The sequence below is a fragment of the Labrus bergylta genome, chromosome 23 (genome assembly GCF_963930695.1).
Source record: "Labrus bergylta chromosome 23, fLabBer1.1, whole genome shotgun sequence".
Lineage (NCBI taxonomy): Eukaryota > Metazoa > Chordata > Actinopteri > Labriformes > Labridae > Labrus > Labrus bergylta.
The window spans coordinates 6207351-6221587 of NC_089217.1; the positions used below are offsets into that span (position 1 = coordinate 6207351).

The 14237-nt window shown below is 43.0% G+C and overlaps 1 protein-coding gene across 4 annotated transcripts in view; it reads right to left on the bottom strand.

Moving 5' to 3' along the window:
• The window catches only part of anks1b (ankyrin repeat and sterile alpha motif domain containing 1B), a 192489-nt gene that overhangs the window by 122871 nt on the left and 55381 nt on the right, over positions 1-14237 (bottom strand). For all 4 annotated transcript variants that reach the window (XM_065951463.1, XM_065951465.1, XM_065951462.1 and 1 more), the window contains exons 4-5: positions 3819-3971; positions 937-1080 (exon numbers count right to left, since the gene is read on the bottom strand). In XM_065951463.1, the coding sequence (XP_065807535.1) occupies positions 937-1080; positions 3819-3971 (297 nt within the window). The remainder of the gene's footprint in view (positions 1-936; positions 1081-3818; positions 3972-14237) is intronic.

The window sequence follows — 14237 nt, forward strand, 5'->3', positions numbered from 1 at the left end:
ATTTTGCTCTCTCAATCTCTCTCCCCCCCCCCCCCAATCAATTATTCATCCCTCTCCACCACCAAGCACACCACGGGAGGCTTCCACTGCACACACAGGCTCTCTGATACACACTCGCACAAGAACAGAGACAACACACACTCTCAAAAGGAGAATCTGCCAAACATTTATGCCTGTGGTGTATTATATTCACCAAAAAAAAAAAACAAAGCCGAACCCCCCCCTTTCATTAAAAACACAAGACAGCAGCTCCTAAAATATTCACATAGAGCAGAGACGCAAGGAAGATGAAGGAGACTTTTAAAAGATTTACTCGGAGAAAAGGACAAAGAGATATCTTTCCATTCACCTTCTCCTCCCGCAGCAGAGTCGGATAAAACAGGAAGAGAATGTCAAAGTCACGTCCCCACTTTATAACTCCATTCTGTCTCAGAGCTTCCCCCTGCCGAGCTGAAATGTTTCATGGTTTCTGTGTTTTGAAATGAGTATCTGAACCCCCCCAAACATACAGTATTAGAAAGGACTTCATTGACCTTGTGCTGTTAATGTCCTAAGATATAATCACTTTTGTAATGGTGTTCTAAAAATCTTACTTTTTCCAGAGAGTCAGGAAAAGATTGCTCATGATAATCCACAAGTCTTGACGTGACCCATTTACCTGACATCTTATATCTGCTTAAGTACACCTTCCAGCTAACTTTGGATAAGCTTAAGTAACCATGTCATCCCTGTTGTAAACAGACAAGAGCGTTTTTTTAATCCAATTTTCTGAAGAGAAAAAGTTTTTGCCCAAAGCCTAAAAAAAACAAAATAAAAACAGCAATATTTCACTCATATTTTTTTCCTGCAAGGCTACAATTATCCGTGTCTAAATCCGTTAAACCCACAGATGCCGATAGAGGACACCGATCGCTGAGGGCTGTTCATTTTTCTTACCACACAGTTGACGTCCATGCCGGCCTCGAGCAGCGTCTGGACCGTGCTGTGGTGTCCGTTGCGTGCGGCCAGGTGAAGCGGAGTGTGTCGGCGGGTGTGGCTGGTCATGAGGTTGGGATGAGCGCTCACCAACATGCACACCACCTGCGCAGAGAAACACACACACACACACACACACACACACACACACATGTCAGGGACTAAACGGCTCATTAGGAGAAAGTAGGCCATAAGATACACTTTTTTAGGACTAAATACAAAGTTTTTAGAGCGGCTGTATTTGTTTGTTTACACTCTGATCCCAGTGATATTTCATTTCTTTAGTGCAGAGTTTCTTTGGTTGATTACATTATCTATTGAACATCTTCAAAACTGCCATTCTTTCCTGAATCTTTTATTAAAATTTGGCTCCTGAGGGGTTTGCCAACCATCGCATCAGTTACTTCTCAGCTGAAATCCTTACTTTGTTTTGTAAAAGTTAACATGTGATTTGTTGCAGGTTACCGTGTAATACTAGAGCTTAACAGCCTGTCATAGAAGACTAATGCTGCTCCTTAAGTTTCTTCTGTGTGGATCATCTGCTGTTGAACATTCTGAATTGGTCTATACTGTTTTTGTACAAACAAAGTGATTTAAACTTTGAACTTAGGAACTTTTGAAGCATTTTATTCTAAGCATTTTTGGGGTCAAAAGTTCAATGTATGTATTCCTGCATGTGTCATATTTATGAACTATGTCCATTGTATTGAAAGGCAGGACAGTTCTCTTGACTTAAGACAATTACATCCCTACATTGGCTGGACTGATTTTAAACATTGAAACTTCTTCTCTCGTTTTATATTCAATGTGGACAAACAAAGCTTTCATAAATCTCTCACAAAGTATGATCATACCCAATAACTGGTTAGCTAGCTACAGCTATTTCAGTCACTTAACTACAGTTGTCGTTTTAGTTTGAGCAATCACACTTGACCCCCCCCCTTCTTTTATTTCTGTATAAAATCAATATAATTTACAAATGATGAATGTGCCACTATTATTATTTGTAAACTTTCATGGCAACTTTTTTGACAGTGAGAGAAAGAGAAAGTAAAGGGGTCGAGACGTCGGTGTTTAGTACAACAGATGACAGGGAGAGATACTGTAGGGTCTGCTTCACTATTTGTTTTATAGTGCAGACCCCTGCATTAAAAGATGTGTCAATCAACCCAGTAGGAGGCTGGAGCCGTAGCAGTGTGCTCTTCTGTTTGATCATGGATGGTGCTTTTAATAACACAGCTAAACAACGCACAGAGCTCTTGGAAGCTTCCTTCTTGAATGTGTATCCGTGTGCGTACCGCATGTGTGTGTGTAACGTCAACTTTTGCCCTGTGTTAGTTCCATCTCTATGCAGCAGAAGACTCCACCACAGGGATTTCCCTCCTTCATCATTATTATGCAGAGGGGGAGAGAGAGAGAGAGAGAGAGAAACGCTGCTGCCTTTATAAATTATTCATTCACACTCAGACAAACCTGTATGGCTTGACTGCAATTACTCACTACCTGCACAGAGAGAATGTGTGATTGCATTTGAACATCAGCAGGCATTTGCTGCGTACGCCTCTCAGTGTGACTGTGTGTGTGTGTGTGTGTGTGTGTGTGTGTGTGTGTGTATCTTTTTTTGACTAAAGAGTAAACTCGCATTTGTAAATCCTCTACCTGCCTGCCTGTCAAGCACAGCAGGTATTTGAGGAAGTTCTCCTTTCATCAAACATCCGCCATGTTTAAAATAATCAACAGTGTATTGCTGTCTCTGAACAGATGACGCCCCTCATCACCGCCAATGCCCGCTGTTGTCCCGGGGAGGGTGCAGATTGAGTCACCACCTGCTTCTTTGTCACCTGCCACGGGGAGCGTCATCAGGTATACAGAAGGCGTGCAGAGGTTCACATATGCCTCGCAACAAGTGGGTTAACGGAATGATCCCTGGGCGGCTTCCCCCGCCCTGTCACTGCTGCCTGTTTGGTTTTGATTGAGCCGCGCTACAAGCAACGGTAGCGTCTTATTACGAGATACAAATCTATTTTGATTGAAAACAGAATATTATAAAGGGGTAAAAAAGGGATCTCTAGATTTGAGCTTCTCCCCTCTGGAATTACCAAAAGGTCAGGGTGAGATATTTCTTCATCTCGCTCCTCATCAAACTGTGCACATGTAGGGCTCAGAAGTGTCTTATAGATAGGGACTTTAGGATTTATAGTCAGTGAATGGATTGGTAGATTTGATGGTAATGGCTTGGATGTAGTCCAGGTTAAATATTATGTTTGAACTTTTTTTTTTTTCTTTTTAAAAAGGTCACATATTATGTAAAATACACTTCACCGTGTTTTTATAACACTAATAATTGCCCCTCGTCTGCCTACAAACCACGAATTATGAGAAAAGTCCATCCTCTGCGTCTTTCGCCTGCTCCATTTTTCAGAAAACATCTCCTCAAACAGGTCGTTTGGCGATTTTCCCTTCATGACATCACAAAGGGCAGTAACCCCTCCCCTCAGGTGGGTGACACGCCCACAGCTAGGTGTTTGTTCTGCCCTCTGAGTCTGCCCTTTCAACCCGTGAACAATAGGGCATGGAGCAAGAACGCCCAAGCCACATCCCCTTCCAGAAAGGGGCGTGGCCAGAGACATTTGTCCCTTATGTGTAACTATTTTTTTGCCCGGCTGGATGTCAATTACGTTTTCTAATCTGATCTACTTTTTAACTGTATTGCATGGTATTTTTGCTTCCCTATTAAATGTATACAGGATCATTTTAGAGGCTGAAGTAGTCCTTCAGAGTGAAATATAAACCTTGAGATGATATATTTTCTCATAAACCTGCCATGTGTCATCCTCACTGACCTGTAGGCGTCCATACAGTGCTGCTAGGTCCAGAGGCGTCTCCTGTTGGCTGTTTCTCATGGTGGGGTCAGTCAGCTCCTGAAGCAGTACTGAAACCACCTCAGAGTGTCCGTACTGGGCTGCGCAGTGAAGCGCCGTTTCCCTCTCATGGTTCTGTGGAAGACGGAAAAGGTAGAAAGGATTAACAGCATGAAAAGGTGAGGGGGGGGGGAGAAGACGAAGGAAGGATGGGAGAGGATGAAGGAGTTATAGGAATAATCAAGAGTGGAGGTGGGATGAAGTGAGGAGCGAGAGGAGAAACATGACAAAAGGAGAATGAGTGGATGCAGTGAGGCAGAAGTCAAGGCCAAAAGTAAATCAGAAAGGAAGGTGACGGAAGACGATTAGAATGTGGAAGCGGTGAGTAGAAACGTAGGGAAAATGTGTGCCAAAGGATTGAGATACAAGGAAAGAGAAGACAGGAGGACGTTAAGTTTTTATGTGTACTGGGACATTGACACAAGGGGAAACTCAAGACGGAGAGCTACATTCTGTACAGACAGTTCTTGGTCAGTATATCATTTCTGCATGTTCAGATTTTGAAAGCATGTCAGGTTTGTGAGATCTATCGGGGGAAATAGATAAACACCAACTTTGTGCTTTTTTTGGTCCAACACATTTTTCTGCAAAAGCAAACAAGGAAAAAGGAAAAAAATGACAACTCTGAAAAAGCAAAAATCAAATGTTGGCAAACACAGAAAGATCCTTGTGGTGGGTCTCTTAGTTGAAGAAAGAAGGATTAGACTTCTTTGTAAGAAAACTTTCACATGAACATGAAAAAATCAGCAGAGAGATAGGAGGATCCACTTTGTCCTCAGGGTGCGCCAACTATAACACAAACCAAAGGTTCCTGAAAGGAACTTAAAGAGACCTTCTTTATCTGAACGTTTCCTCGCTAGAAGGATCCCATCACCCATGTGTACATACATTCATGGAGGCTGGGACTAAAAAAAGGGTATGATCATTTATTTATGCTGCATAGTTTCCTGGTCAGCACTTTGGCCACACACATCTCAGAGAGATTTGTGTGCATTTGAAATTTTACTTTGAACTTGTGGGGGATCTCTTGTTTAGAGGATATAATGGCAAATTTTCTGACTCTCCAGGGGCCACCGTCAGGACCAGCACAATGTTGGTGGTCTCTGGGGTCCTGCAGCTCTGGATGAAAAGAGGCCAGTAATGAGTGGAAAAGTATAGTCAGAGGGACACCCAGAGAGGAGCAAGACATGATGGATACCCATAGAGAGGGAGAAGAGAGAGAGGAGGAGATAGAGACTGGGGAAGTGGTGGGCTCTATACTAACAAAGTCTGTGTATGTTTACATGTAGGGAAAACTGATATATGTCGCAGATATACATGTGATCTGTGAATACTATCATGAGAGGAAAGGGAAGTTTGAAGAGGGCATGCATGTGTAGCTGTTCTGATGCTGGTGAGCGTCCAAGAACAAAAACCGTAATGTTGAAAAAGTGGCTGAAATATAACACTACAGAATGTGATGTAACATAAAGAGAGAGGAAAAAATGGAGGGAGATGGTGGACAGAGCGAGAGGAGACCAAAGGAGAGCTGAGGGGAGAACAGAAACTACGCCAACGAGAAATCAAGTAAGCACAGTGAAAGAGAAGATTGGACGGTACTTTTTACGGCACATAGAGTAACTTTCATTTAATGTTCATGGATTGAGAAGAAATGACGTAAAGTAGAACAAAAAAAAAAAAAAAATGGCCAGAATATTTGTGATACTGCCTTCCCGCCTCGTATGTGTAATGTCTCAAACATTCATTTGAAATGTGTGAATCAAACGGGGGAAATGACGGCGACATCGGCCAGTCATAGTAGCAGTAATCAATACTCTGAGTCTGAATCACGTATTTTGGATGCACGTTTTGAAATCCCTGCAGGGGCACGTTCAAGACAACAAGGGTGCTGTGCAAGCAACACAACACCTCAGGATCCAATACCACACCCGCACTAGGCTCAGCCATTTACACAACTTTTTTGCTGTTGGTCAATTAAGTGAGTTATTTCATGTTGTGACTATTAACAAATACTTCCAGGGCTAAGGTGTTTTGACCACAGAAGACGTCAGATGGATTGAGTCATTACTGACACTGATATGTTTCCCAGAAATCGAAACAAAACAAGCCCTGCCCCGAAAAAAGAAAAGCTGAACATGATGTCAGTCTAAAATGAAGAAAGAGCAGTGAAATAAAGGCCTCCATTCTCATGAAACTTTAAATTTCATGTAATAAACAGTTTTCAAATATTCTGTTTCATGCTTCAAAATACAAACATGATATCTTTGATATTCCCCTCCCGCCCCTTTTTTTTTTTCTCTCTTCTGTTTCATTATCAAATTCCCTCACATCTCCTGCCGTCGATTCACCCCTCAAACCTCCACGATGAAATTCCAAAAGCATCATGAGCACAGTCAGCTGCTCAGATCTCATCTCATGCCTTTTCTTACTCTTTTTGTCCCCAGAGCCAAAGCCCCCTCCCCACCATCTCCCCCCTCCCTCCCTCCCTCCTTCTACACTTTCATTTACCCCTCCGAGCACTAGCAGCGAGTAAGAGAGATGAAGAGATAAAGTGTGTGTGTGTGTGTGTGTGATTGAGAGAGTAACAGGGGGAAAAGAGGACCTATATGAAGACACACATACGACGTGATAAAGCAGAGAAAACATGGCTAGCGTTGCTCGGGCGCTTTATCCCCTCCTCAGCCAATCGGATGCGTGTGTTTTCTCCCTCTGGAGCGCACACCCCTCCGTCGCTGTCAGAGTGGAACGCTCCAGAGCAGGTCTGATTGCAGCACTGTAAGCACAATAATCACACGCTCACGCTCGCCGTCATTCACATTCATCACAGTTCACTGCTGTAATTGCTGCTTGTGTTTTGTTTAATAAACTCCGTGCACTCCGTCGCTTCCCCCCGTGTGTATATTCCACTGTTAAGATTATTTTCCACAAGAGTGAGTCACGTTCCTCCAGGGATCATTTAAAGAACATCCTTTTCCAATCTACTGTATATACTGTCTTCATCCCAGTGTAATATATTCCCGCCTGGTCCCAAACCAACACGACTGCAGCGTAATCACTCATCATTTGCCACTGATGGTGTTTAGTGGAGAATAGCTGTGCGGTGTCTGGAAAATGGCTCGTTCATCAATTAAAGGTTAAGCGTAAAAGCACCTGGTAATAAAGCTCAACAGCCTGCGGGGGGATATATTTGGACTATGTCACATTCACATGTTTATTAGTGAGCAGTGATACACAATGAAGCATCCTGATATATGAATCTATCGATGTGAAGAACAGCAGGAAAACAAAGGTGCTGGTATTTTCAGCTGGAGTCAGTAAGAGCCTTCAGAGGGGAGTCTATACCCTTTACACTTACAGAAGGAAATAAAAGAGAGAGAGGCTCGATGCTGCTCACATTATGAAGCATGGTGAACAGTGTTTGCTGTGGTAACCAGTATGATCGTAGCAAACAAGATGAAGAACAATTAACACAAATCCTTCTTATTACAATCTTCACAGGGGATTTCTGCAAGGCCGGAGTTCAAACTATAGATGGATATTTGAGCTTGAATAGAGAACGATTGTTCACTGTAGATTCTGAATTCACATAAGGTAACTCAGGAGGCTGCTTTGTTTAAAAAAAATCAAGATAACTTGTTTTTCTTTTCCCGTAAATCGTTTCCACTGTCTGATGACTCATCCTGCACTCAGGGCTGTTCACTAATTCTCTACCAATTAAAAAGCTTTGTTTTATTTCTGTGCTCCTCCCCCTTAACTTTACATTTTGCCAGTTACTGCCCGGTGTGCAGGATCTATGAGATAATGAGTAGTTATGGGTCGTCGTTGTGTGTTTGGTTTTGTGAGTTACCGGTGTCTCCCGTGGTAACCCGCGGTTACAAAGAAGATGGCCGGAGTTTCCGAGTCCAAGACGTCACTGTGTTTGTTGCGATACGCCCACTTTTCAGCGAGCCAATCAAATCCTTCCCCACATTATGTCCCACCTTCTATCTTGTGATCGCTTCTATGCCGTTTCAGAAGGAAATACTTCACCACGCGGCAGTTAGATGCTCTCAGAGTTTGGTTCCTGTGGGGTTCATTTAAAAACACCAGAATACATTTCAATATCACAAATAAAATAATCATTTTGAATGCTTATATTCTGTTCTTCAGTGAAACTTTTTCCTGCGCCAGGAGCTGTGCCGATAACTGTTTTTCAGTTCAGGGTTTTTATTCAAAGGCAAATCTTACTGTCAGTGCCAAAACCTGAAGTCACTGTTCTGGCCCCATGACTGCACAAAGTGCCAGATGACACTGTTTTTAAAAGATTGAAAGAATGTTTTTTTTCTGGATTTCCTGTTTGTAACTAATGTTTCTAGAGCTTATTGATGAAAACATGTGCCAGTACAGATATCAGTGTGGTCGGTATCAGCTGATAAGGTGGGAAACCTGACACATCTGTCAAACCCTCTAGTCTAGTCTCAACGTATTAGGACTGAGTTTCTAAATCTTAATTTGTGACACTTTAAATTCAAGAAAATACTTTTTGGAACCTTCTCATCTTCTCATCTTTCTTGATAATTCTTCTCCCATACAGACTTGTTGACCACAGCAGCACACAACGATTGTCTGTCAAGTTTTGCAACCGAGGTTAAAGGGAACCTAAACAGGCTGACTTGTGAAATAAGGATGGGGTTAAGAAAATGTGTCGTTAATGTTTATTTAGAAGTTATTCCCATCATCCCTCTTTGCAGCTTGTTAAAGCTACACTGTACACTTAATGTGAAACACTACATCTCTTAACTATGCAAGCTTGGTGTGAAGCCAAAGTCAATTTCTGGTATTTGAATAACTTATGGAGGCCTAGGGAGGTGAAATTATCCAAAAAAAACAATTTGTCCAGCACTGTTTCTGAGGAGAAAAAGCTACAACTCCATGTTAATTGGGCAACTCAATCACTCAGACCTTCACTGGACCTTATGCTGAGATTGTTTCATCAACGTTCAGTTGCGATTACTGATAACAGCTTGAACACGACCACAATGACAATTTGGGATTTTAGCACCAAAACAAGCACGCGGAGGTAATGAAGCGCGCAAACGCCGGCTGATAAATCTCAACACGGATATGAGAGCGACAAGGACGGAGATTGCAAATATTGCTGACCCGCTCCGTCTGGTGCAGCCTTAAACGGAGGAGAAAGCTCTGCCGGTCCAATCCAAGGCACTGACAAAAGCTTCAGATAGGGAAGAACCCGCATTTTCCCCGACAGAAAGGAGAGTGACAAAGAGATGAACAGAGACGCAGGGTGACAGGACGAGAGAGAGGAGGAGAGAGAGAGGAGGAGAAGAAAAGAAAAAAAACCCTCCCTCCATGTTCTCGGAGCCGGCTATATATTTCCATTACGCTCGCTCTGACAGCTTTCCGATATCATCTAACACTCGGTGTATTGTTGCTGATTGGGCTCTGAGCTGCAGCCATCTACTAATGACACATCAACAGGCATGGCCGCACATTATTGACATGCCCATACAAATGGATGTCAGAGTGTGTTAGTCAGTGATTTTACTAAGAAGGCTGCAAGGTTTTTATTATTATGTAATGGGGATGTTGTTGCCATTTTTTTTTTTTATGATTTATCTTCACTGTGCATGCAGCAGCTCCTTCATTAACTGGAGGACATGAACAATAGCTGCTTGTACATATCTACCTGCATACACACACACACACACACACACACACACTGCACACATATCCCATGGTAAACACGATCATTCTTATCTGAATTCATCTCCACGGGAGCAAACAAACAGCTTCATCCATGCAAATAAGCGCGCCTTATCAGACAGGCCTCGGCTGAAATGGAACCAGAGCGAATGAAGCGCGGGGAGTATTTGTTTGAACACACACCGTGTTAATGCTGATGGACTGATATGCAGGATGAGCGCCGATGCAGTGTCTCATAATCCCAGCAGCTCAGTCTGCTGCCTGGGGAGAGCTGGGTAAATAAAGAGGGGAGGAACCACGGGGGAGATGCACAAGGTGAACATTTTCTCCTTTTAGTCTCTGGCTGCTGTTTTTAGTATCAATACATCTGGTGTTAACATGTATATTTTATACATGTTTACAGAATGAATGAGAAGGTTATAGTTCCTTTTTTTCTGTAATTCATCATTTTATTTTCATTTTGCAAAAGCCAGGAATTCAAATTAATTTTCTTCAGATATGTATTTATGGTGAATCTATATTCTGTGTCTCAGAAGTGTCAACTGCAGAGCATTCAGTGCATACTCCACTTACAGTAACAGTACAGATGCTGACAGCATGACTTGGCACATGCCTCTCATTAATATCCATCGAGCACTGCCACAGTAACCTCCCCCCCCCCAGAGGCTGAAATCTGTCATTACACATCACTGTAAATGTCAATATTGTATTGCTTGGATACAATTGATTAACATGGAGTTCCAGGTGACGACTATAAATGTCTTGTTCGTTAAACATTGAATCAGACTTGAAAATGTTGCCCTGACTGTTAACTTTGTAAGTGACATTCATTTATAAAAAATTGTGTTTGATTTGATTTGATTGACAAAAAAAATACAATTAAACTCCTTTAGCGTAGAACTTTTGGGTTGTGTCCATTTTGGCGCCCCCTCTCTGGACAAAGTGGTTACTCTTGTGTTATCCTGATATCGTTTAACAATGGAAAAATATTACTGAGAAATGTAAGCAAAGGCTATTTAAGCAGTGACACCTCCCCCCTTGGCAGCTGATTCAGGTATTAAAAAGAACAATATAAAAATAATCAGTTCTGTCGCCGGTGGTCTTGTTTGCTTTTTTTAGGTCATAAAGAAGCTTCAACATTAATAACAGTCTGCTGAAAACTCCCCACAGCAGCTTTTTAAAACAGATTCCCATTGATGCATTGGCTTGAGCGACACACAGAGCTGTGACTGTGATTTAAAACTTGTGCTCTGACCTGACTGTAGAGTCAGCGGCTAGAAGACAAACCTCCTAACGAGAAGGAGAAGAAGATGCGCCATATTTCAGTCTTTGCTCAAACTACTAAATAAGAAAAAGAAGATCCTGGATGTCTGCCTCGATCGACCCGCTCAGACACAATCTGCTCACAGCTTGAAATCATAACTGAGGGCAGAAGTTTGTTTGGATTCATAGTGAGATGAATCAGTTTTCTATTAGGGAACTCTAATTAGGGAGCCCACTGCCGACAGAGCGACAGGCGGAGGAAAACATATGACATAATATTTCTTTAAACAGATTACTCAGAGGAAAAAAACATCCTATGGCTCAGTGTGACTCTGTGTGTTTTTGCGGTGGGCGGTGTTTGAGCAAGGATTTTCCCAGGGCGGTTTCTCACAGCGGCCTGTGACGGCGTGTTCGCATGTTGAGTGTCAGGAAACACATGGTCTCATTTTCATGTGTGGTAGCAACATGTGTGCAATTACACGCACGGGAAGATGAACGCAGGCACAAACGTAGACAGACCTTCCTGGAAACACACACAGCAGGCGAGAAACCTCGTGACCTTTTACCTTTGGCTTAGTTCACACAAGCCTCTGGGCTCCCAGGGGGCTCTGCTGCACCTGGGAGGAAAGTCTGCAGGAAGCACTTCATGCATGCACGCATCCACCCATGTACGCCGCGCATCGCAGAATGCACCCTTCCTTGTGAGCTGTTATTATCTCTTTTAGTTTTACACAGCGGCTCCTTTCTCCTCCTCTGAAGGAGCAAAAGCGGTTAAAAATGGTGAAGGACAAAAATACAGAGAGAGAGGGAGGAATAGTTGAAACCCTCCATTCCTTCTGTTGATGGAAAAGAAAACAATCTTGGGATACATCTGCAGCACGGGGGGGGACATACTTGACCTAGGCAGTCACCCACCCACTTAAACACACACATACACACACAATAAACCCTCAATTGGCTGCACCAGAGGCCCTGTACAGCCATCAGCTGGTTCACACACACACACACACAGACACACACACACACACACACACACACACGCTGCTGTATGTCAGAAAAGACCCACAGTCAGAAGGACACAACCGCCCCTCACACAGCCACAGTCAGGCACAAGCAAACTAATCTTAATCATCAAACGTTGCTCGGGGCAATTAAGGGTTAAATATGTCATCATTAGTCGGCCAAGTGGTTTTTTTTTTTTAGACATGGGTTCATGAGAGAATCTGGAGCTGATAAAGAGATCAAAACAAACAATGCCTCACACTTTCTTACAGCCGTTTGCCTCTTCCAGCAGAGGACGAGCCTCAAGTAAACAGGCAATCTTTCATCATCTATCACAGTCTCACACACACACACACACACACACACACACACACACACACACACACACACACACACACACACACACACACACACACACACACACACACACAGAATGTTAAAACCCTCTCCTCCTGTCGGACAGACTGCACCTCACACGCTCCCACCATAAACAAAAAACAGCTGCGATTAAGAACTACTGGGACCAATTAGGCTGTAAACAGTGGGCTGGAACTGGTTTACCGCCAACTAATAACACCCACTAACCTCCATTAATCCTCTATTTGCTGCAGAGTAAAAACTGGCCCACCTACACACTCCCGCTGAAGTCACTTTCTCCAATTTTTCCAATACACTCTAAAGACCTTTTACACTCATTACGGCTCCCTCCTGCGTCCTTATCCAATACTTTCATTGTCACCGTTTGTCACCTTGAGTACTAAGGTGAGCAGGAATGTTGCATTTCTCTCTCTCGCTGAAGATAAAATAATTTTGCCTCCTGGAGTCGTCCAAATAAAACTAAGAGGTACACACGGGTATAAACACACATATACACACTCTCAACCTCTGACACGAGTAATAGTGAGCGTGGGCAGAGTAATATTGTTGAGAGTGGGGTAATGGGCTTGCTGCTGTAAGTCTGGATGATGGGTGTGAGTGTGTGGGGAGGTCGGTATATCACGCTCACTAACGTATGCAGGCTCTGCTCTCTACTGCAGACAAGACGCTCAGTGGGAAAATATGAAGCTAAGGCATCGTAAACACACATAAACGCTATAAATCTTCAGCTTTGATTTATGCCCACACAACCTGAGAACAACTGCACCCTCACACTGACGACACGTAACTGCAGGACTGCTGTACAAACATGCGTCATATAAATGCACATAATTTAAAACTGCTGGGAATCCAATGTTTTTTGCAGGATTCAGTGCTCAAGGCAAACATAAAACACGGCTCCTTTAAGAGCGTCAAAAGCACAGCACGGTGGAGTCTTTGTGCTGATATATATCTGTGTGCAACGGTGTGGCAGACAGCCGAGGCGTGCTAATGTGAGCGCTGTAGCTTAGCATTCAAGCGCTGTTATTATGCAGACAGAGAGATGCAAACTGTCGATAACAGTGTGGATATAAAAAGTCATTCTGCAGCTGGTTGATAAACAAGGTTCAGAGTGGGATGCATGATACAAAGAGAGATACGAGGAGAAGCTTATCAGCGTGACAAAAATGTTTGAACAAGTGTCACGGCGTAGGAGAATTTAGAAAATGCTTTCTTCCCCCCTTTCATGTCACAGACTCACGGGAATGAAAGCTAATGTGTAAGAAAAAGAAATTAGGAGAGTGACACATTGAACTCCACTGGGACATTATTTGGACCAATGTATTCATTTGAACAAAGAATCCAGCACACTGACGTCTTCATGTTGTGCACTATGCAACATCATGTAGACACTTCAAAATGAAGATTGTACTAAATGTAGCAAAGATATTGTTTCATATCTCCATGCCCTATTCAATCATTTTTAAGATTTATTTTTGGGATTTTTGGGCCTTTAATGGACAGTGGACAGAGTCGGAAATCAGACAGGGAGAGTAGGGTAGCCACAGGTGGGATTCGAACCCAGGCTGGACCACAGCCTCCATACATGGGGTGCGCGCTCACTAACTACTGTTCCACTAGCGCCTCAGAGTAGGTTTCTTCATCTCACATCACGACACTTAAGCCCAACATTGTACATTTAGTTGTGTGACAAAACCCTCCCTGAAATACTGAAGAAAAGCAACAGATTCTTTTCCAGAGTTCTTGTATCATCCATCTATCGAGGAAAACTGTTACTCACTAGACAGAAGTGATGCAGTAACAGCTGGTATATTTGCAGCAGACAAAACAGCATGAGTCTGTCTTGATGTCGAACTCACTTTGACACGGGAAAAAAAAAAAATGCCTACAGCGAGTAAGTCCTCCTACACATCAACAGCTTGACTGTTTGGTCGAAGCTTCACACAACACTTCACCTAAATAGCTGGAATCCTTTTTTTTTTTGCAAGGTGTATC